At 50.2% G+C, this 20207-nt stretch overlaps 1 protein-coding gene across 2 annotated transcripts; it reads right to left on the bottom strand.

Moving 5' to 3' along the window:
* Positions 1-5842: 5842 nt before the first annotated feature.
* Positions 5843-20004, bottom strand: CALCOCO1 (calcium binding and coiled-coil domain 1). Of its 2 annotated transcripts, none has more exons than XM_060414043.1 (15): positions 19963-20004; positions 17619-17798; positions 17176-17278; positions 16050-16240; positions 14361-14519; positions 13807-13955; positions 12082-12172; positions 10978-11133; positions 10521-10775; positions 9942-10067; positions 9364-9459; positions 8907-9018; positions 8479-8681; positions 7829-7935; positions 5843-7579 (listed from the first exon to the last, which is right to left on the bottom strand). In XM_060414043.1, the coding sequence occupies exons 2-15, from the start codon at positions 17772-17774 to the stop codon at positions 7504-7506; spliced, it is 1980 nt and encodes a 659-aa protein (XP_060270026.1). In that variant the 5' UTR covers positions 17775-17798; positions 19963-20004; the 3' UTR covers positions 5843-7503. The 2 variants fall into 2 exon arrangements, with proteins under 2 accessions (XP_060270026.1, XP_027823040.1); XM_027967239.2 differs by having other exon boundaries at positions 5843-6864.
* Between the last annotated feature and the right edge of the window lie 203 nt (positions 20005-20207).

Genomic DNA, 20207 nt, shown 5'->3' with positions numbered 1-20207 from the left:
GACCCAAGATCTAATGTGGAAGGATCTTGCTGCATTTTCCATGAAATGAATGGGAACACTGAGGTCTGGGATTTAGGAGGGATTTCAACATTAGAGCTACACTTTGTTGCACATATATTATTAACCTGTAAGGTGGTTGGCTCTGTATGCACCTTGACTGGCACATACCAATGTTTATCTTATGTGATAGTAACTTCTCTGTCCTTTTTGCTATTATATAAGTAGGCTGTTTAACAGTGAGAGCTGTGTCTGCCCTTCTTTGTGGCTCCCACAGTGCCTTGTTCTTGTTTATTGAGTGAACCAGTGAATGGCCCCTGGAGATGTTTAAGCAGAGGTTGGATGACTACCAATGAGGGATGGAGTCCAGGCAATTTCTGCACTGAATGGAGAGCTGGAAATATATCTCTAAGCCCCTTTTTGGTTTCAAGATTCTATTAGTCCATATACATGAAACTAAGTTTGCTGTTTCTTTTCCTAGTTCTCCAGATATTCAGGGGCAAGATGCAAAGTGAAAAACCCCAAGTTACAAAGTAACTATTGTGGGTAGGGCTCTGCACAAGGTGTTTGACACAGCTGATCTCATATAATCATCAAAGATCCATTTTGCTGATGAGGGTTCAGAGAGATGAGGTGGTTCATTCCAGGTCACATGATTAGGAAATATGGCAAACTAAGTCTGCTGCTGCTGCTGCTGCTGCTGCTAAGTCACTTCAGGAGTGTCCGACTCTGTGCAACCCCATAGACGGCAGCCACCAGGCTCCCCCGTCCCTGGGATTCTCCAGGCAAGAACACTGGAGTGGGTTGCCATTTCCTTCTCCAATGTATGAAAGTGAAAAGTGAAAGTGAAGTCACTCAGTCATGTCCAACCCTTAGCGACCCCATGGACTGTAGCCTACCAGGCTTCTCTGCCCATGGGATTTTCCAGGCAAGAGTACTAGAAATCTCTAAATCCTTGTGATTGCTTCCATGCTGTGTGTTTCTACTGGTTTGAGAGATTTCCAAGGTTTCAGAAAGGCAAAGGAGTTGAGAAATGGAGGAAACAGGGAGAAGACATGGCTTTTAAATTTAGGGATGGGAGAGAGATTTGAAACTCTTAGGTGGGGATAGGGGAATCTACTTTTCTGAGAGTTACAATAGGACATTTCTGCTCTTATCTGATTATCAACAGGTACCTGGAGAAGAAGGGACAGGCACAGAGAAACTGGGAGGTGGGGTACTGAACACTGGAATCTCTTGTCATGGGTTCTGGCATTGGGAGCATGAGACACACAGGTACCTACAGAATGAAGTCTTGGGATTCCAGGCATTTCTCTTTCTGCCAGGAGGGATGGTGGGAGGCTGGGTGAATTTAGGGATGTCCACATTATAGGGATCCTATTTAGTGGCAGAGCTTAGACTAATGCTGTGCAGTAGAAATTTAATATGAGTCACATAGATAATTTAAAATCTAGTGCCTGCCTGCTTTCAGTTGTGTCTGATTCTTTGTGACGCTATGGACCATAGCCCGCCAGGCTCCTCTGTCTCTGGGATTCTCCAGGCAAGAATACTGGAGTGGGTTGCTGTGCCCTCCTCCAGGGGATCTTCTGGACCCATCTTTTACTGGCATCTTTTACATTTCTTGCATTGGATAGCGGGTTCTTGACCACTAGTGCCACTTGCGAAGCCCAAAATCTTCTAATAGCCACACTTGAAAAAGAACTAGGTGAAACTAACTTTAATAATGTATTTTATTTAACCCAATCTATTCAAAATATTATATCCCTTCAACATGCAGTCAATATAACGTTATTTTAAATTTGTTTTAGTTTTGGTGTTAAATATGAAATTTGTTATGCGATTTGCAGTTGACAAATCTGTCGACACTAGTCACATTTCAAGTGTGTTTTCGTGGAGAATTCACTGGTGGTCCAGTGGTTAGGACTCAAGCCTCTGTTGCACGGGGCACAGGTTCTATCCCCTGTTGGGGAAATAAGATCCCTCATGCTGCAAGGCCAAAAAGCAAAAGAAATTTAAAAAAATCAAGTGTTCAGTAGTGACATGTGGTTGGTGGCCATCATGTGGGCACTGCAGGCTTAGAGAGTGCCTAAACCTGATGGGTCACAGGCAGCAGGATCTTTGATGTGGGATCCAGACATCTTGGTTCCCACCCTTGATTTTTCTTACACCTTGACTTAGGAGTCCTTGTTATTCTGTGAGACTAGAGACATGTCCCCAGTTCCCATGGGTCAGAAGACCTGCATATCTATTGCAGGGTATCTGTTTCAGGCTCTGTGAAGTCCAGCTGTACAATTACTTCTACCTGCAACACTCTCCTTAAGTGGCTCTTGCTGAGTTGCCAGAGACCTCCTGGCTGTCAAACCAGCTATTTCCAGGGAAACTTTCCCTGGCTTCCCTGCTGCTGTGGCCTTTTTCCTTGACTTACCTCCCCTGAGTTGCTTCCTGCCTCTCTGATTCTTCTATCTTCTCCATGGCTCAGCACTCCCCATCCTTCTCTTCCGTATTGATGGTCTCCTGAGTGCTGCCCTTGGTCCTCTGACCTCTCACTCTACACTCAGGGAGGCCTGGGTAATCTTCCTTCACTTGTATCATCTTTACTTACAAGGATCTTAAGTTTCTCTCTTCTGCTCTAAACCCATCCTGAGCTCTGGACTTAAGTATCTATCCAATTGTCTACTGGAGTCCTGTCTCCTTTGAAAGATCTTGAAGACATTGGGAATTCAACAAGGCAAAATTGCACTGATAACCTTTTCCCTCAATGTATTATTTCTCCATTTGTATTATTAATTTGGTGAATGGCATCACTGGTTATCTGGTCACTGAAAGCAGAAACCTGGGATCAACAGGACTCCTTCTGTTCAATTCCCATATCTCATTGTTAACAAGTCCCACTAATTCTGCATTCTAAAGAATTCTGCCTCTTTGCCTCTTGACACCACTTAAGTTCAGTGCTCACTGTTTCTTGGCCTCAGTGATCAGCTTTTGGGATCTTAGTTTCCCAAGCAGGGATTGAACATGGGCCACTGCAGTGAAAGTGCCAAGTTCTAACCATTGGACCACCAGGAAACTCCCTAGTTCGCGGCTCACTGTTCTGGCCTGGGTTATTACGGTGGGTTCCTAATTGGTTTCTTTGGACTTTCATGATCTTGCAATAGAGTGTAAGCTCTTTGAGAGTACACATTCCTATTGTTCATGCAGCTTCCTAGTACTTAGAACAGCACCCAGCACATGGTAGGCATTCAGTGAGAATTTGTTGAGGAAATGTATGAGTAGATGTCTATGATCCACCTGTCCAGCTTCACTTCCCATGTCACATCCAATCCTCATTCAGAGTTGAGTGAGGATCAAGATTTCTTAGCGTTGAAGGTTGGGATTTCTTACTGAGTTCGGTCTTCACCATTTTGTCCTGTCTGCCTGCACACACTCAGCCCGCATGTCATTATCCACAGGAAGCTTTGTCTCCCCGAATTTGATTAATTAAGTACCCCTTCTCTCAAGCTGCATATCATCGAGAGAGGAGAAAAACTTGCAAACACGTATAGTGAGTTTTGACAAAGTGCTAGCATGTGGTACCTCAGAGGATAATGAAGGGGATGAAGAAAGGCTTCATGAGGAGGTGTCTTTTGAGGCAAAAGCATGTGCTCAGAGGCATACAAAAGCAGTGCCTATTTCTGTGGCATGGTTCTGTAAAACTGGAGTCCAGGGTTCCCTAGGGTAGGATGGGAAATGGAAAGGCGAGTTGGTGAAGTGCCCCGACTGGCACACATTGCATTCCTGTAGGTAACAGGCAGCCACTGAGCTTCTGTAAGCGGGGAGTGATGTTTGGACTCATTCATCCCTCACCAAATACTGACACCTGAGTTCCTATTTGCTGCTGCTTGCTCTGAGCCCATTCAGGTCCATCACTTTCTGCAAGAGTACTGGGAAGCAGAGGAAGACAGACGATCTACTACAGGAGGGGAAGAGCAGGAAGGCTGAGTTGCCAAATACCACACTGCGAGCAGGAGAAAACTCTGATGGGAACCCAGCTGTCTTTCTTCCGTGCCTGTGCAGTCAATTACTCTCCCCTGAGCGCCCTGTGTCAGGCACTGGCACCTGGGGTAGGCAAATCATAAGTGAGGAAGAGAAATCATTCTACATTTCCAGGCAACTCCTAGTCTGAAGGTGCAGACTGCACACCAGAAGACATACTAAGGGCAGAGAAAGGAGGGGCTGGAAATTCTAGATACCCAGGTTGAGGGGTCTGATGAGGGACTGCGGGGCCTCATGAAGGAGGAGAGTGCAGAGTAGATTGGGAAGGTGAACCAGAACTGGGCTGGGGAGAAGGGAAAGCGGTGAAAATGACCTGTGTAGCTGTGGAGGTGGGAAAGAGTGAAACTTACACTATACTCCTCAGAAGCACTTTTAAGTCTGGCAGCCTCTGTGTCAATGGCCTTGTGCAGCTACCCTTGTGGCTCCTGCCAGGGTGTGTGTGGCTTTGCAGGGGCTGTGGGGTGGCAGGAAAGGCCCTGGGTCCCTCTTTCTGCTTCCCTTCCTTCTCTTTTGCACTGGCTGGGGAGGTACCTTTCTAGAAGCAGGATGTCTGGGTTCCAGATTCTTCCTTCCCCAACCTTCCCCAGACATAAATTACAAGTGATTTCATTAAATGCACCTCCTGCTGGGGATGTTGGCTCATAATTCCTCTCTGATTAACCCCCACTACCCCGGCAAGTTTATAGGCCAAGAGAGGGAGGGGATAAGAGGGAGGGAAAAAGGAGGGTTGGGGGAATCCCAGGTGGGTGATGGATGCCTCTGTCAGCCCAGCTCGTATTTATTAATAGTCTTAATACGGGAAGCAATAAAGGAAGAGAGGGATTCTATTAATTAAATCATTGTTATAATTAACTTTCATTAAAGGAGGATCAATAAAGAGGAGTAGAGATGGAGAGAGGAGAGATCCATTATCTCTAATTTCCTTGGAAGGGATTCAGGGAATGAGATGGGGTTGCTAGGAGACAGCAACGTGAGAGAAGGAAGGATGTAAGATGTCACCCAGGTGGGGCTGGAAGGGGGTGGGCAAGGAACGTTTCAGGTGGATGCAGAGAGGGAATGGTGGGGGTGGCCCATCCATGGGCCCTGAAGGGAATGGAGGGTGGCTGATAAGGGAGCAACCGGAGTGGAGAACAGTGGGCTGTAGACGCGGCTAATGCCGGGTACTGCCGAGAGCCTTGGTGAGCACGTGGGTCCTTAATCCATGCTTTATGATGCTGCGTGTGTGTCTGTCTAGCCTGTGAAGCTGGTTAGGGTGGATGAATGTGTTTTTGTGTTTGTAGAGTCTATATGTGCATACTGGTATCTGAGGGTTGCAATAAGAGGCAGAGAGGGAGGCAGGGTTGGGAGAAATTCAAATAATTCTAGAGATAGGAGGTTTAGGACAGTTTTTACCAAGCTGATACTCAAAGGGGTGTACTCTTAACGGGAGTGATGTCTGTCCTTTGGCTCAGGTACAGTGAAGGCTGCTTTGGAGAGTAAAGGTCTCAGCAGTGGAAACTTCACCCTACTTTCAAGACACACACCTCGGCCCATATCCCAGGTCCCACATTGCTCCACCTCCGAACAGCCCTCCCCTCCCCCTCAGTTTGCCCCCTCCTGCACTGCAGTGTTCCCCAACCAGACCCCCATCTGAGACAAAGGTTCCCCTCTCCTCACTTCCCACCAGCAACCAGCGTATCAGGAGGCATCATGGAAAAATACTGCCAGCCTCCTCCCTAAGGCATGGGGCTGGGGAGGGCCCTTCCTCCCTTCCTCTTCCCTCCACCAAGGTCTAAGAGCCAGAGGTCTTGAGCATCTTTGCTCTAGTCACACCTCATGATAAGAACACATTTTATTAGAATAGTTATACATATCATATAAATATATTTGTTCAACTACTGGCAGGGGGAGGGCAATTGGGGGGGAGCTCTTATTGCTGAGGGGGGACGTGGTGAGCGAGGGAAGGCTGGCAAGTGGGGACACCTGGGACCATTTGTTCCCCCATCCCTCAGAGAAGGCACAAGTACATTATTTCTTTCCATGTGAGGACCCTGGGGGATGGTGGTGGAGAGGGACAGGAGATAAAGTACAGAAAACCTCAAAAATACAAAAGAAACCTCCAAACTTGATATCTAATGGTATGGAAAAGGCTGGGCTGGGGTATGGAAGGCAGCGGGGGAAGAGGAGGAACCAGAGAAGCTCAGAACCAGAAGAGACCTAAAAAGGTCATGATATCAAAGCAGGCCCCAGAGAAAACTCAGTAAACAAACACAGACCCTGAACAAAAGGGGGGGCGTGCCCCAGGAATTGGCTTTGGGGCATCAGAGAGTGTGTGTGTGTGGTGGTGGTGCAGTGGTTGGTGTGCCTAACAGAAGCAACTGGAGCCAGGAGGGGGTGATTCCATTCCCCCTAGAGAAGGCCTCCTCCATCTCGGTTCCTCCAAAACCGCTTTCAGGGAGTAAATTCAGCCACTGCTTCTAAGAAGGAACCCCTGCCTGGACAGAAGAGCCAGCTGGGAGAGGATGATGTTGGGGAGCCTGGGATGTTTTCAGGCAACAGAATATCATGGAGCCGAAGGTGTTGGAAAAGAGGCATGAAACCTAAGTGTATGTCTATGGATGAGTGTGTGCATGTGCATAAGTGTGTGTCTGTGTGTGGACTGGGGGTGGGGGATGGGGTCACTCAAAGGTGAAAGGGTCCTGGGTGCTGAAAAAGAAGTGTCCATCCATGTGGTCCTCCATGGCATCCTTGTCACTCTCGGCTGGGAAGCGCTCCTTACAAATGGGACATTCCTTCCACGGCGGGGTGGCAGGGCCCCCAGTGCTGGTCTCTGTCAAGGGACCCACAGCAAAGCCACTAGAGAAAGACAGAGGGGAAAGAGAGGGTCAGCATGCTCTGCTGCCTTCTCGGCTTTCGGACCTCAGGGAGAGGGACCCACACACGTGGGCTCCCAGATGACCCTGTTCCTAACGTCCTCTCCAAGCCTCTCACAGTCCCCTCTCCCCACAGCACTGGAAGCCTTAGCTTCCCGGCTCCCCGTGCCCTCTTTTCTTTAGTCCCTGCTGGTTGCTCTAGTACACGGCCCTTCCCCCAACCCCCTGTTCTCCTCCCTCCATCTCCGTCTGCTGCCTAATGAGGCTGAAAATGAGTCTGACATCGTCCTTCATCTTCCTGCTCCAGCCTGGAAGGATGACAGCATCACCTCCTCCTTGCCCTGAGCCCATCTCATATCCAGGCAAAGCTGGGGGCTGGACGATAAAACCTCTCTTGCCTCCCTGCCTTCCCCTCTTGATCTGAGGTGGGGGAAAGGGAAGGCGGGGGAGGGGGCACAATCTGATACCTGAATCCGCCACCCAAAGGATTGCCCAGGGGAGTCAGAGAGCAGCGACAGCATCTGAGGGGTGATCAGATGGATGCTGGACCCCAGTCTTCTCTCTGTTCCTGTCCCTGAGGGCCTTGGTCACCTCCCTTCAACCCTTGGCAGAGCCTAGGCACTTATCTGGTGGTTGGGGAAGGGGTAAGGGCAGGAGAGGGGGGACGCAGGGCAATTTGGGCTCCGCGGAGGACGGTGCTAGAACAACACAGAAGCCAGTTAAAGGCAGGGCCCCTGAGTGCGCATGTGCAGTGATAGGATGGGGGAGGGCTGCCTGAAGGCACCAGTGATCTGGGGTGGTGGGTCATTCTCTGTGTCAACACAGCTACATCTCCCTTTCTTAGCTGGGGCCAAGAAGAAGGAGGCGGTGGAAGCGCATGAGGACTGTTCACCTGGGTGCCCTTTCCACGGGCATCCTCCCTGCTGTCTGCCCCCTTGAGCACTCACCTGGCCATGTCGTAGAAGGCACTACCCAGTTCCGGAAGTAGTAGGTTGGCCTCCTCACCCCCACTCTGCACAGCTGCCATCAGGACCGACTTCTCATCTTCAGCCTCCTGGGCACCAAAGGGATAGGGCTGAGTCTTGGGGTAGTGTCCCAAGACGGGGGGAGCAGAGTGCTGGGGCAGGTAAGGGACGAACAGACTAGGCCCAGGTTGTTAACAGAGGGCTGCAGTAAGAGTGGGGCATGGGAAGCATGTTTTTTTTTTTTTTTGTTTTTTTAATATTTATTTGGCTGTACTGGGTCTTAATCATGGTATGTGGGATGTAGTTCCCCGACCAGAGATGGAACCTGGAGCGAGCAGTCTTAGCCACTGGACTGCCAGGGAAGTCCCAGGAGAAGCATTTGGATGGGGGCTGGTGCACAGGAAGAGAAAACAGGTATGGGAAGAGGGGGTGGCAGCAGTGAGCTATTGGGTCATACTGGGTTTTGGGGTGGTGTCTACTGGGTGGCCTTAAAGACAGCCTGGGCCTGCCTGCTCTCCTCCAAGAGCAAGAAAGCCCTGTATAGCTAAAGCTCCCTGCTCTGCAGGCTGGGCCACTTGGGATTGGGCCTACCCCTTGTCCCTGTCCCTGTTCAGTCTTTCCTCTCTGCTCACCGAGTCTGAGCTACTGTCCTCAGCTGGCCCTGAGAGTTGGGGAGCGATGGGGGCTGGCTGGCTGATGACCACGAGGGGAGAAGCCTCTCGCGGCCCTGTGGCAGGGGAGGAGCCCGGGTCTCCACTCTCACACAGGCTGTAGGGTGGGAGCCTCATGTCTTCTGGAGACTCATCCTCCGAGTCTGTCAGAGCTGCTGGGCAGCCTGCAGGCGAGGGAGCAGGCAGAGAAGAAAGAGGGTTGGATCAGCTCTGGCTTCTCTGGAGGAGAAATAGAGTTAACAAATCAGGCACCAGGGTTTGGGAAGGAAGAAGGCAAAACACGGAGGGCAGAGGCTGCTCCCCGGGGGTCATGTGGAGTTTTCCCAACACGGGGAGGGAGAGCTAGGTGGCCGGGGTGGGGGTGGTCACAAGACTGTGGGTGTACAGACTCAGCCCCACGGCAGCGGCCTCCTCGTCCTCTGTGGCAGGGTCCTCACTCCACTTCTCATCGGCCACCTTCTCCAGGCGGGCCTCCAGCTTTCTCATGTACTCCAGCAGTTCCTGGAAGTGGGGAGAAGTATGAGAGGCTGAGAAGGTATGAACCAGGCAGCCCCACATAGCCTTCCCCTCGTCCAGGGTGATCTCTGAGCTCTTCAGAATTTGATGCCTTCATCAAAGGGTGGGAGGGCTTAAGGCAGACTTCCACCCTGCCATGCCCACCCTGCTTCCTCCAGCAACCCTCCCCTGTCCTGCCAGGTGGGCTTCTAAGAGGAGCCATGGCCCCATTTTTAGCCTCTGGGCCCTTCTTACTGATGCCCGTCTCTAAGTCGAGATGACAAGAAGACACCGAGCTCCCATTCCTTGGGTCCTCCACTCAGGCATCCAGGGGCGGTTCTGGGCTCTCACCTGCTTCTCCTCCTGTAGTTGCTCCTTTTCCTTCTGGAGCACACGCAGCGCTGAGCGCAGCTCTGTCAGCTCCCGCTTGCTCTCTGACAGCTGCACCTGGGGGGAAAGGGCCAGATAGAATCTGGAGCCTAGAACGTGCCTCCTAGAACCTGGATGCCACAACGTGGAACGACTCTTCATGCCTTCTCTCCTCGCTTGCCCCGACACACGGGAGGCCTGACTCTCCTCCTCCAAGAGCCCTGTCTCAACCGCAAGAGACTCACCTGAGTCCTTGCCTCCACCTCCCAAGTGGGGACTGGGAGGACTGCCTCTGGACTGGGGTGAAGAGGCCTTGGTCAGAGAAGGGCCACCCTAGAATTCTCCTGAGTCATCCCCACTGGGCCCAGAATGTGTGCCGAGAGCAGAAAGGCACACGGCAGGCTTCCGACCAATGAGGGCTGGGAGGCCTGCAAGCGGAATGCCGCCCACCAGGGAAGTGAGTGCTCAGCCCTTCTGAGCCCACAGCCAAGGCAGAGGGAAGGGGCACTGATGTCTCGGGAAGCCCCTGCCTGGGGCTCTTGGGACGCTGGGTGCCTCACCAGGCTAGAGTCCTTTTCCCGGGCCAGTTCAGTCTTGAAAACTTGGCTCTGAGTCTTCTCCTCCTGCACTGCCTTTTCCAGTCGAAGTATCTCTGCACTCAGCTTCAGGATCTTGTCCTTCTCTGCCTGGAGATGCCGAAGAGCAAACAGGACGTTAAGGGTAGGGGATGCCACTGGTAACAGCGCCATTCCTTACTGTGTCTCTTCTTTATTGGACTGAATGTTTTGGAGCCATTTAGAGACATCTTCCCTTCTTGCCTTCCTCATTCCCTGAAAGAAGGGCTCTGACAGCAAGGCGCCTTGCTGAGTAGGAATGGGTATCGTGCAGGGTTGGGGTGTAGGCTGGAACATGTATCTGAATCAAGATGTTAACAAAGGCAGTTGCTATGAAGATCAGGAACTAGACACTCCGTGCAGGGAGGGGCCGCATCGGGACAGTGAATATACCTCCCTCATAGGCCCTCCTCACCCCTAAGTCCATGAAGGTTCTCACCCTTGTTTCTCTCCCCCCAGGAGATCTGACCACACTGAGGTAGGGGCAGTAGTGACCAGGAACCTGCAGATCCCCCATCCCACTACCTCCACACTCTGCAGCAGCCCTGCCCGCTCCTTGCTCCACTGGCTTTTTTCCTCCTTCAAGTGCAGACTGAGCTCGGCCAGCCTGCCGTTGACTCCAGCCACCTCCAGACGGCTACGGTGCAGCTCAGCTATAGTGCGGTCCCGGGCTCCTGCTGCACTGGCCAACTCCTCCCCAAGAAGGGCAGCTTTCTGCTGGCTTGAGGCTGCAAGCTCCTGGGCCCCTCGAAGCTGCTCTTTCAGGGGCTCCAGTTCAGCCTTGGGAGAAAGGAGGAGATGGAATCAGGGCTCCCAGGAGTCATCTGTTGAGCCAGGAAGACAACTAGGTTTCTTCCTGTCCCCCATTGCATCAGGACCTCAGGACTGGGTTCTTTAGTCTTGAGCCATGCCTTTCCTCCTATTTGTTTACAACCAGCCCTAGAACATTCTCTACTTCCTGCTGCCCAGGGGTTTCACTCACCACCCGCTGCTGGGCCTGGCCGAGGGTGTCCTTCATCTGGGCCACCTTGTCCTTCAGTCGCTGGGCCTGTGCACTCTGCTCCTCCTGCCGGTCCTTGGCCTCCTGCAGCTCCAAATTCAAGCGGCGGTTCTCCTGCTGTGCCATCTGGAGCTCAGCCTGGTGAAGGCGGAGAGGAGGTAAGGAAAGGGAATACATATTTGGGGTGACCGGGCAGATGGACCTCTGTGATGAGAAAAGCCAAAGTTCCACTCTTCAGATTTAGCACAAACTCAAGCCGTCAGCCCTGGCCAGCCCTTCCTGGGTTCTCAGCACAAAGCAACTCAATCCTGAACGTCCCATCTCCAGTGGCACAGCCTGGGGTCTTATGTGAATCTAGCTGTCCCATGCCTCATGTCTGCTCCCCTACACTTCCTTTTAGACCAAAACTCAACTTGGATGTCCTGTGGGCTCTCACACTCGCCATATTCTACCTCCCACTCCACCCCGTCCTTGCCACTCTTGTTTCTGTCCATGGTACTAACTACTTCCCAAGTCATTCAGGCTGGACACCTTGGTGCCATGTGTGGTTCTGTTCTCTCCCTAGCGGCCCACAGGATGGATGCTTCTCCATCCTTGGGTTCTGATGAAGCCATTTGGAAGCTTAAATATTTGATTTCAGTTTCTTCCAAATTATGAAAAATCATGTTGGAAAACAGTGCATAGACTCACATGTTAGCACACTGGAGATCCCCAAGCACTGACATGTGCTTCCAGGTTCATTCATTTTTGCGAAAACCTCAGAATAAAGTTTGAACTATTGACGTGAAGAGTGAACTGAGATTGCAAGGTAGACGCTTAAAAATGATCATTTGTACTGGTCTGTATGTGAGACTCAAGGTGTACTCAATACTGTATAACCACACACGATACAGAAACAGGTTAGCTGCTGAGGCCAACAAAACAGTCATCCACAACCTCCAATTTCAGAGTTTGGTATCCATCAAAATTATCTAATTGCTTTCATCATTTAATAAGGAAATGTTATACATCTGAATTTATAGAAGTAAGTCTATAGTAAGACATGGGATGGACAACTGAGAGAGCAAACCAACTTGGAGCCCTTACCTCGCTTTGCTCCTTGTCTGCCTGCACTTCCTTCAGCTGCCCAAGGAGCTTCTCTTGTTCCCGAGTCAGGGCCTTCACCGTGTCTCTAACCCTGTGAGTGGTGGACACAATGCCAGGTGACTTACCCATTTCCGGAGAAGGAACAAAAAGACTCAGACTTTATCATCAGCCCTTTTGCTGGGGCTTGTCTAGCTCAGAACTCCACCTCCCTGGGACACCCAAATTCCAGGTCTAAGCCCCATGTATCCAAGATTGCTGGCTTTAGAGCGCAGTCTAGGGGTACACAATTGTTCCTTCCTCTCTGTGTGTCACTTTGAGGGAAGCTCTGCTGATGGCTTCCCAGTTGTCTGCACTCAATCGAGAGACTGGAATCCAGATTTCTGTAGACAGGGGCCAGTCATCGTTAATGATAGACTTTTGATTTAGGTCAGAAGTCAGCAGGTGTTTTCTGTAAAGGGCCTGAGAGTAAGTATTTTAGTTCTGCAGGCTGTGTGGACTCTGTGGCAACCTCTCACCTCCGCCATGGGTATGTGGAAACAGCCATAGACAGTATGTAAATGAACAAGCCTGGCTGTCTCAGTAAAATTTTTTTGAAAACTGGAATTTGAATTTCATCTGATTTTTACATGTCACATAATATAACTCTTCTTTTGTTATTCAAGCATTAAAAACTGTCAAAACCATTCTCACCTTGTGGGCTATACAAAACCACGTGGTAGGCTGGATTCGGCATGTGGGCCACAGTTCGCTGACCCCTGGTCTAGACAGTCCCTGATCTTTTCCAGGTGCTTGGTTTGATCCCAACGTCTCTATTCCATGATTTAGAACCTAGACATTTAGTATCTCCCTAGGGCAGGACTAACACATCCTAGACTGAAGAGGCCTTAGGGACCAACTCACTCTTTACTCTGGGTCTTGGATAGCATGCTGCTTTTCTCCAAAGAGTTTTTAAAAAGATATTAAATCTACGTGCACTGAATGAAAGAAACTTAATTATGTCATTTGATGAAAGAATTGTTTCTCCTGGTGAAAACCTGAAGGAGAGGCAAGGGAGGTGGCCAATATTTGTGCTATCTGGTAGAGAGAATAGTTGTCTAGCAGAAGATGGAAATTTATTCTATGTGGCTCCAGAGGTCTACACCAGGACCAATCAGGAAAGCTATAGGAGAGTAAATATGACAAAAGAGATAAAAAAAAATGATGGCTTTGTGATAAAGAGGCCACCTTCTGAGGCAGTGATCTTCCCTCACATACCCTCTTAAATGCATTACATTTCTCCCAATGCTAAGGTTCTATGATTTATACCTGTTTTCAGGCAAAGATCCCATAACATTTCTGGATCACCAGTTCTAACATTTCCTAATAATGAGAACAGAGTCTAATCTTATGCTTTGCTGAAGTAAAGTCTGAAATCCATCCTCTCTTATCTTGCCTGGACCATTCTATCCATTCCGTTCTTCCAAATCCTGCACTCCTAGCTCCTGCTTCACCTTCGCTGCACAATAAATACCAATGATTATTTCTAAAGGTAAGGAACACAGAATAAGTTAGGAAAGATGGAAGAGAGCTTGGCAGAGATATCCTTAGGAATTGGAATACCCTGAGTGAGGTTGAGAAGGGAAGGAAAAAACCGTCAGGCAGGTCTTGCCTGCCTGACACAGGAGGCTGAGGTTCGAGGGTCAAAGGAAGTGAAGGGAAGTAATGGGGGTGGAAGGGGTCCCTCACCTGTCCAGCTCCACCTCCTTCATCAGCACTTTCTCACTGATGGTCTGGATGTCATCTTCCAGCTCCAGGATGCGGGCCACGTGGTCTCCCTGCTGTCGGCTCAGGATGTCCCTCTCTTCTGTGAGCTCCCCGTGGGACCGGGAAAGCCCCTGGAATTAAGGTTCCCCAAGAAGAGAGAAGCTGAGACACCTCGCAATGAGTGGACTAAAGGCTTAGGAGGAGAATTCCTAAGTTTGACTATCTACCCTTCTACCCGGTCACCTTCCTTGAAGAAAAAACTGTAAAGGAACATCCCCTTCCAGTGAAGATGGCCACCTCCACCCTATCTCAGCACTCCTGTGACTCAAGAGAACTGAGTCTCACTACCAATTTGGGACAAGTCTCCCATCACAGTCAGTTGACTACTACTTGTGACCCCTTCAGCCTGTATCTTTGATGCCAGAACCATTAAGAGCGCACTAACATCTCCCTTTCACTGTCTTCATTTTATTGGGTTTAGATTTTGGACCCCAAGTAGGCAGCCAGGACCTTTCCCCCACTGGCCCAACTCCCACCTTATACTGCTCTGCCAGCTCTGCATGCTCCTGCCTGGCCACGGCCAGAGCCTTCTCAAGCTCCTGCACTTGGCTCTTCAGCTCTGTCACCTGCCCCTCCAGCTGTAGCTTCAGCTGCATCAGGTCATTCCTCTCTTGCTGGCTCTCATCCAGCTGGTTCTATGGAGGACAGGATGAGAAGTTGGGTTCTGCCTGTGAAGCACCCATTCCAAGGTCCTATCCCCAACACTCTGCAGATGCGTGTCAGGGTGGGGAAGTTACATCAGTACAGGCTATAAAGGGAAGAGTCAGGAGGCCTGGTGTGCTACCAAATCTTGCCCACCTCCCATCACACACAGGCTCCCAGAACTCTCAACTGCCCACCCCTCTTCTCTTCCCCCCCAAGGTCTTGCCCCTTCTTTGCCCAGCAATGGCAGGAAGGAACTCCTCACCTGGCAGAAGTCTTTCTCAATCCACACAGACAAAAGGGATGGCTCCCCTAATTTTACCCTATTTGTTCTGAGTCAGACAAATGTGGGTTTAAATCTCCAGTACTTTTTTTTTTTTTTAACTAGCTAGGTGACTCTTAACAAAGTACTTAATTTCTCTGAGTCTCTCTCCTCATCTGTCATGTGATCCCCTAGCCTGGATTGTTGGAAGGTTTAAATGAGAAAAAAGAATGTAAAAACAGAAAGCGGGTAGGAGTTCTCCCACCGCTGACTTATGTAAGATATGAGCATCTTCTTCCCATCCTTCTGGTGAGTCCATAAGCTTAGAGGGTTCCAGAGGGCAGGAGTTTGTGTAAATCACAAACTACTCATTTCCACCTTCTCAGCCTTCCCCAGGCCTGTCCTCTTGTCTGGGGCATGGACGTCCTCCCCACCAGGCCCTATCTGTCCCCTTCCTTCAGGAAGTCTTCCTTGCTAACATCTGCCTCCTCTCCCTTATCCTTCTCTATTTGGTCCAATAGAAAAATAATACAAGCTACATATATAACTTAAAATTTTCTAGTAGACGCTTAAGGAAAATAATAAGAAACAGATGGAATTCATTCATCTAATCCAGTCGATCAAAAATGTTATCATTTCAACATGAAATTGATATAAACCATTATTGAGATCTTTTACATTCTTTTTTTTTTTTAATACTAGGTCTTAAAAATCCCATGTGTATTACACCCATACAGAACATCTCAGTTTAGACCAGTCACATTTCAAGAGCTGAAGAGCGACACATGGGTAGCTGCTCCACAGGTCTGGGGCCCTACTGATCTGCTTTCCCTCCTCACTTATCCTGGAAGTGGGTCTCATCCTTCCCTCCCTCGGAACGTTCCTTCCCCAAGGGGCTTCCCTCCATGCTCTGTATCTTCCTCTAGAGCCCAGGAAGGATGCAGCCCCAGAAAGAGGAGGTTCAAAAAGTTCTTAGGAAATCCTGAGTGATCCTGGCCTGGGGGTGGTCTGCTTTCCTACCCATCATGTTTGTGACGGTGTCTGAGGCCTTCCTGTAGGCAAGGCTTTGGGTAACTCCCAATAAGGTCGCAGCTGAGGGTGGGCAGGGTGAAGCGGGAGGGGCCCCCTGCAACCCTATCCTCATTGGTAACTCCCAATGAGGTCGCAGCTACTGCGAGGGCAGGGTGAAGTGGGAGGGGTCCCCTGCAATGCTATCCTCCGGCGCCCTTGCCCAGGAGCAGCTCTGCTGCTCTGTTCTCACCTGTAGCACAGTTGCCTTGGGGACAACCAGCAGGATGTCAGAGCCACCATCAGTCTCCTCCAGGGTCACCAGTTCATCCATGGGCCGAGGCTCTCGGAACTGGAAAGGGGGGCTCTGCCCACACACCCGGCCCTGGCGGTTCACATAGCGAAACTGGTAGAGCTGGGCTCCGGGTTTGGGCAGGTAGCTGGCTGTGGGGAAAAGTACAGACCCAGGACCCCAATATGATGCCAGGCCCTCAGGTGCTCAGCAGACCCTCTGCCCCTTGGTGTGTCTTATTAGCCGTTGTCTTTGGCTCCAGCCCCTTGCTCCTTGTTCTACAGACTGTTTTCTCTCCTCTCCATCTCCCACAGGCTATTTCTGATCCCTGGGATACTCTTTCCCTCCTTTCTGCCTTGCCCTCTCTTTCCTCTCTTGCCCAAACTGACCCTCTTTAACAACAACAACAACAACAACAACAACAACGCTGTTGTTGTTGTTTAGTTACTAAGTCATGTCCGACTCTTTTGCAACCCCATGGACCATAGCCCACCAGGCTCCTCTGTCCATGGGATACCCCAAGCAACAGTAGTGGAGTGGCTTGCCATTTCCTCCTCCAGGGGATCTTCCCGACCCACGGATTGAACCTAGATCTCCTCCACTGGCAGGTGATTCTTTATCACTGAGCCACTAGGGAAAGCCAGTAACAACGCTAGTTATCATTTTTTTTGAGTACCCATTATGTGCCAGGCATTGTATTAACAGCTTTATCTGTATCATTTTAAATCTTCCTATAAACCAGGCGTATGCTTTTACTGTTATGATAAGGGACACAGATAGGTTAAGTAATCTGCCCAAGGTCAAACAGCTTATAAGTATTAGAGCTGAGATTTGACGCTTTCAGAATCTAATGAGCATCTTCTAATATACGAAGCCACTTTTCCCTCTTCCCTACCTCCTAATTCCACAGGAGGAGTTTCCTCCTTTTTTCTTAGGAGGCAGGGCTATTGGCCCTTTACTGTTCATGGCTGAACCCCTGATGCTGTGAAAACCCCATGATTCTATCAATATATCTGCTGAGCCCATTACCCTCTTCCAAACTCCATCCCTTTGACCCCTCCCTCCCGATTTTCCCTCTTGCTTGTACCTTGGAACTGGACACTGGCGTGGATGGGAGAACCATCAGTAACACTTTCAGGCACCAAAGACCACACAAATGTGTGGTAATCCCGGACACAGGCAGCCTCCACCTGTCAGAGCCCACAGTGGGAGAGGGGTATGGTGATGCACCTCCCAGCTCCGGATGTTGCAAGGGGCTGAGGGACTGAACAGGGGCGGGCAGGATGGTGCGGCTGTGGCAAGGATGCTGAGAGACAGGGAAAGTGGAGGGATGCTAGTGTGTCAGGAGAGAGCAAGGTTAAGATACGGAGAAGGTGGGCTTTGCTTACACAGATGGCCTTAGCCATTTCTGACATCCTTCTCCCTTCTTCCCTATCATTATGAGGTTGCGAATCCAGAAATCAAGTCATTCCCCTTATTCCAAACCACCCATGGCCCATAAACCTGAGCCCAAAGGGGATCTAGGGATACCTTGAAGATGCCAATCCAGTCGCTGGCACTGGGCACGGTGCCTGGCGGGAGTGTGTAGTGACATTCCACCTTGGTGTTGGGAATGTAGGTCCGGGCTACATTCAGAAAGTTGACTCCACCCCGGGATGGTGCCCGGCTTAGTGATGACTCTTCCATTCTGGTCTCGAGCTATCTGTCCTCCTGTGAAACAAAGATTTAATATCCTAAAAAGTCTCTCCCCTCTACCTCTCTGCCCCACAACTCTGTCCCTACCCACCCACAGCCCCTGCCCCTGGAGATGATGGTGTATCTGGTTTTCAACCCCTGTGAGTTACAGGACTCTTTAAAGATATCAATCTTTGTTTCTAGGGCATTGGTCTGGCCTTCGTGGTTGGTATACATCTTGTCTCTCACTGCACCCTCTGAGTCACAGGCTTTTCCTAGAATTAAGATTTAATTTCTGCTCCCTTTTCACAGCCCCATTGACCAAGCCTCAGTACTCTAGACTCTGCTTCCTGCAGTCAGTCCCTCCTTTTCCATCTCTTAATAGCCTTGGATATTCCAAATTCTTCAGCCTCCATCTCCTCACCCCATCCCTCACATCTTCTGGCTCTTGAATTCAACTTCCAACTGAGGTGTGGGCTCCCCCCTCATCCCGAGCAGGTCTCCTTGCTCACTCCAGCTGTACCCAGAAATGACTTATGACACCTGAAAACAGCAACCATCTCTGAAAGTAACAAGCCAGTCTTTGGAGCTGAAATGTGGCTGACCAATCCTGAAGCCTGTAAACTCTCACCCTCTCTTCCCATCTTTCCCCTGTCTTATGCCATGAATAATAATAACAATAATAAAGCCTGTACTCTCATCCAAGAGACAAAGGGAAAGAATGGAAATACAGGTTCTCTCCCTCAATTATGACTCCAGAAAGTCAAGAATTCTGGAGGCGGCTGTTTCAAGGGTGAGGTGGAACACTCAGTAGGAATGTGGTGCTGTGGGGAGATGGAATGTGGGGGCCTGGAGCCAGGAAAGCCCCACCCCCAGTAGGGACAGCCTGGAAGTATGGGCCCTTGGAGCGGGGAAATGTACACATAATGTTGAGAGGAGGAGAAACAGTTCAAAAAGAACCTCACATTCTTTTCTTCAGGTCTTGAGCAGGGCTCGAAACCTACCGGTTTGACTGTTAACCCATCTCTAGTTTTCCCCTTCCCCCTCATTTTCTCTGTTCCCCTTAGCCTCAATTCTAAATGTCTGAACCCTTCCATCTGCTTGGACTGGTAGTTGGAGGCATACTATAGGATGGGATTAAGAAGAAAGGTGTTCTAAGTTGGGTGAGGAGAGTTCACTAGAAAATCTGAGGGTAGAGTGAGGAAAGGTAACAATAATCAAGAGAACTCTGCAGCGGAGGACTGTGAGATGGCCCTCGTCAACTCTCATCTCCAGCCCACTGAACTCAGTCCTGTGTCAACCACAGCGATGGGCGTCCAATCAACCACAGCCACTAGTCATGTGCACGCCCTCAGACATCACAAACCCACACCAGGCTTAAGTCAGGTGGGCAGGGACTTTAAAAGAGGACAGAAACTGAGGGAAGAGGGAAGGCGGGCCAGCTCTATAAAAAGGAGCTACGTCTCCCTCCAAAATGGAGACTTATGACAACAAGAGGTGTCTCTATTTCCATCTCTGAAAAATCCCTAGTGAAAACTAGTCTACGTTTTTTCCCCTTCAATACAATTCTGGCTTTCTAAAAGGGGCTGAATTGTTCTCAAATACATTGTCCTGGGGACCCAGGACAATATTCCCCACAAAATTCATAACATCTGGAAATATCCCCCAGGTTTGAAAGAGAGCTATGGGCACCTAAGGTCTGTATGTGTAGCCAGATTCAGGTGTTTGCATGGGGGGGGGGGGTGCCATCCCCCCACCACGCTGTAGGGCTCTAGAGTTCTTTGACATTCTACATCTTGGAAGGCTTCCCTCCCCATGGATCCAGCGTAGTGAAGGCCTTTGGATTGGTGGGGGCGAGCAGCGTAGGGGGTAAGGGGAAAGGGAAGGTTTGTGGGGCGAAGTCTTGCTGGGCCGAGAACGAGCAGATTTCAGCCTCCCTCGAGTTCCCTTAAGCGTATCACGCTTTATAGAGAAGGACTGAGAGGGAGGCAAGAGCCGTCAGAGGGCACTCCCGTGATCAGGCCCCCCATGAGACCAAGAACTCCCGAAACAGTGGGGATGGCTTCTCCAGTCCGGAAAGTGTTAACGCTCAAACGCTCCTGTTCCCCCTTCTACGGTTCCCTTAGACGACCCTTTCACAGATTGGAAAGTGGGGTGACCCCCCATAAGATCGCCCCCAAATTAGGCCAAGTTTTCTTACCCCACAGACGGATCAGCTGTTCCCTCACCTTTCACCAACAACAAAAACAGCACTCGGACTGCGAGGGGGAGGGAGATGGGTGGGCGCGAGGGCTTCTGGGGTTTGTGGTTCCTCCACACTTTTTCCCTGTTGAACCAGCGCAGAACTGGGACTACATATCCCAAGAGGCTGTGCATAAGGGGGGCGGAGTAGAGGGCGGCCGTGGTGGCTGCCTCACCGCTGCATCCTGGGAGGCGTAGTTCTCA

Source organism: Ovis aries, chromosome 3, assembly GCF_016772045.2.
Source record: "Ovis aries strain OAR_USU_Benz2616 breed Rambouillet chromosome 3, ARS-UI_Ramb_v3.0, whole genome shotgun sequence".
Lineage (NCBI taxonomy): Eukaryota > Metazoa > Chordata > Mammalia > Artiodactyla > Bovidae > Ovis > Ovis aries.
This window is presented reverse-complemented; position numbering and strand designations above follow the sequence as displayed.

Bases quoted from the DNA above. Each gene is read 5' to 3' on its own strand.
- CALCOCO1 (XM_027967239.2), bottom strand. From the start codon at position 17,774: ATGGAAGAGTCATCACTAAGCCGGGCACCATCCCGGGGTGGAGTCAAC. The intron at 14,520-16,049 runs GTGAGAACAGAG...TGTCCTCCATAG, and splicing joins CCAAGGCAACTGTGCTACAG to AACCAGCTGGATGAGAGCCA. The intron at 13,956-14,360 runs GTGGGAGTTGGG...CCTTAATTCCAG, and splicing joins AGCTGGCAGAGCAGTATAAG to GGGCTTTCCCGGTCCCACGG.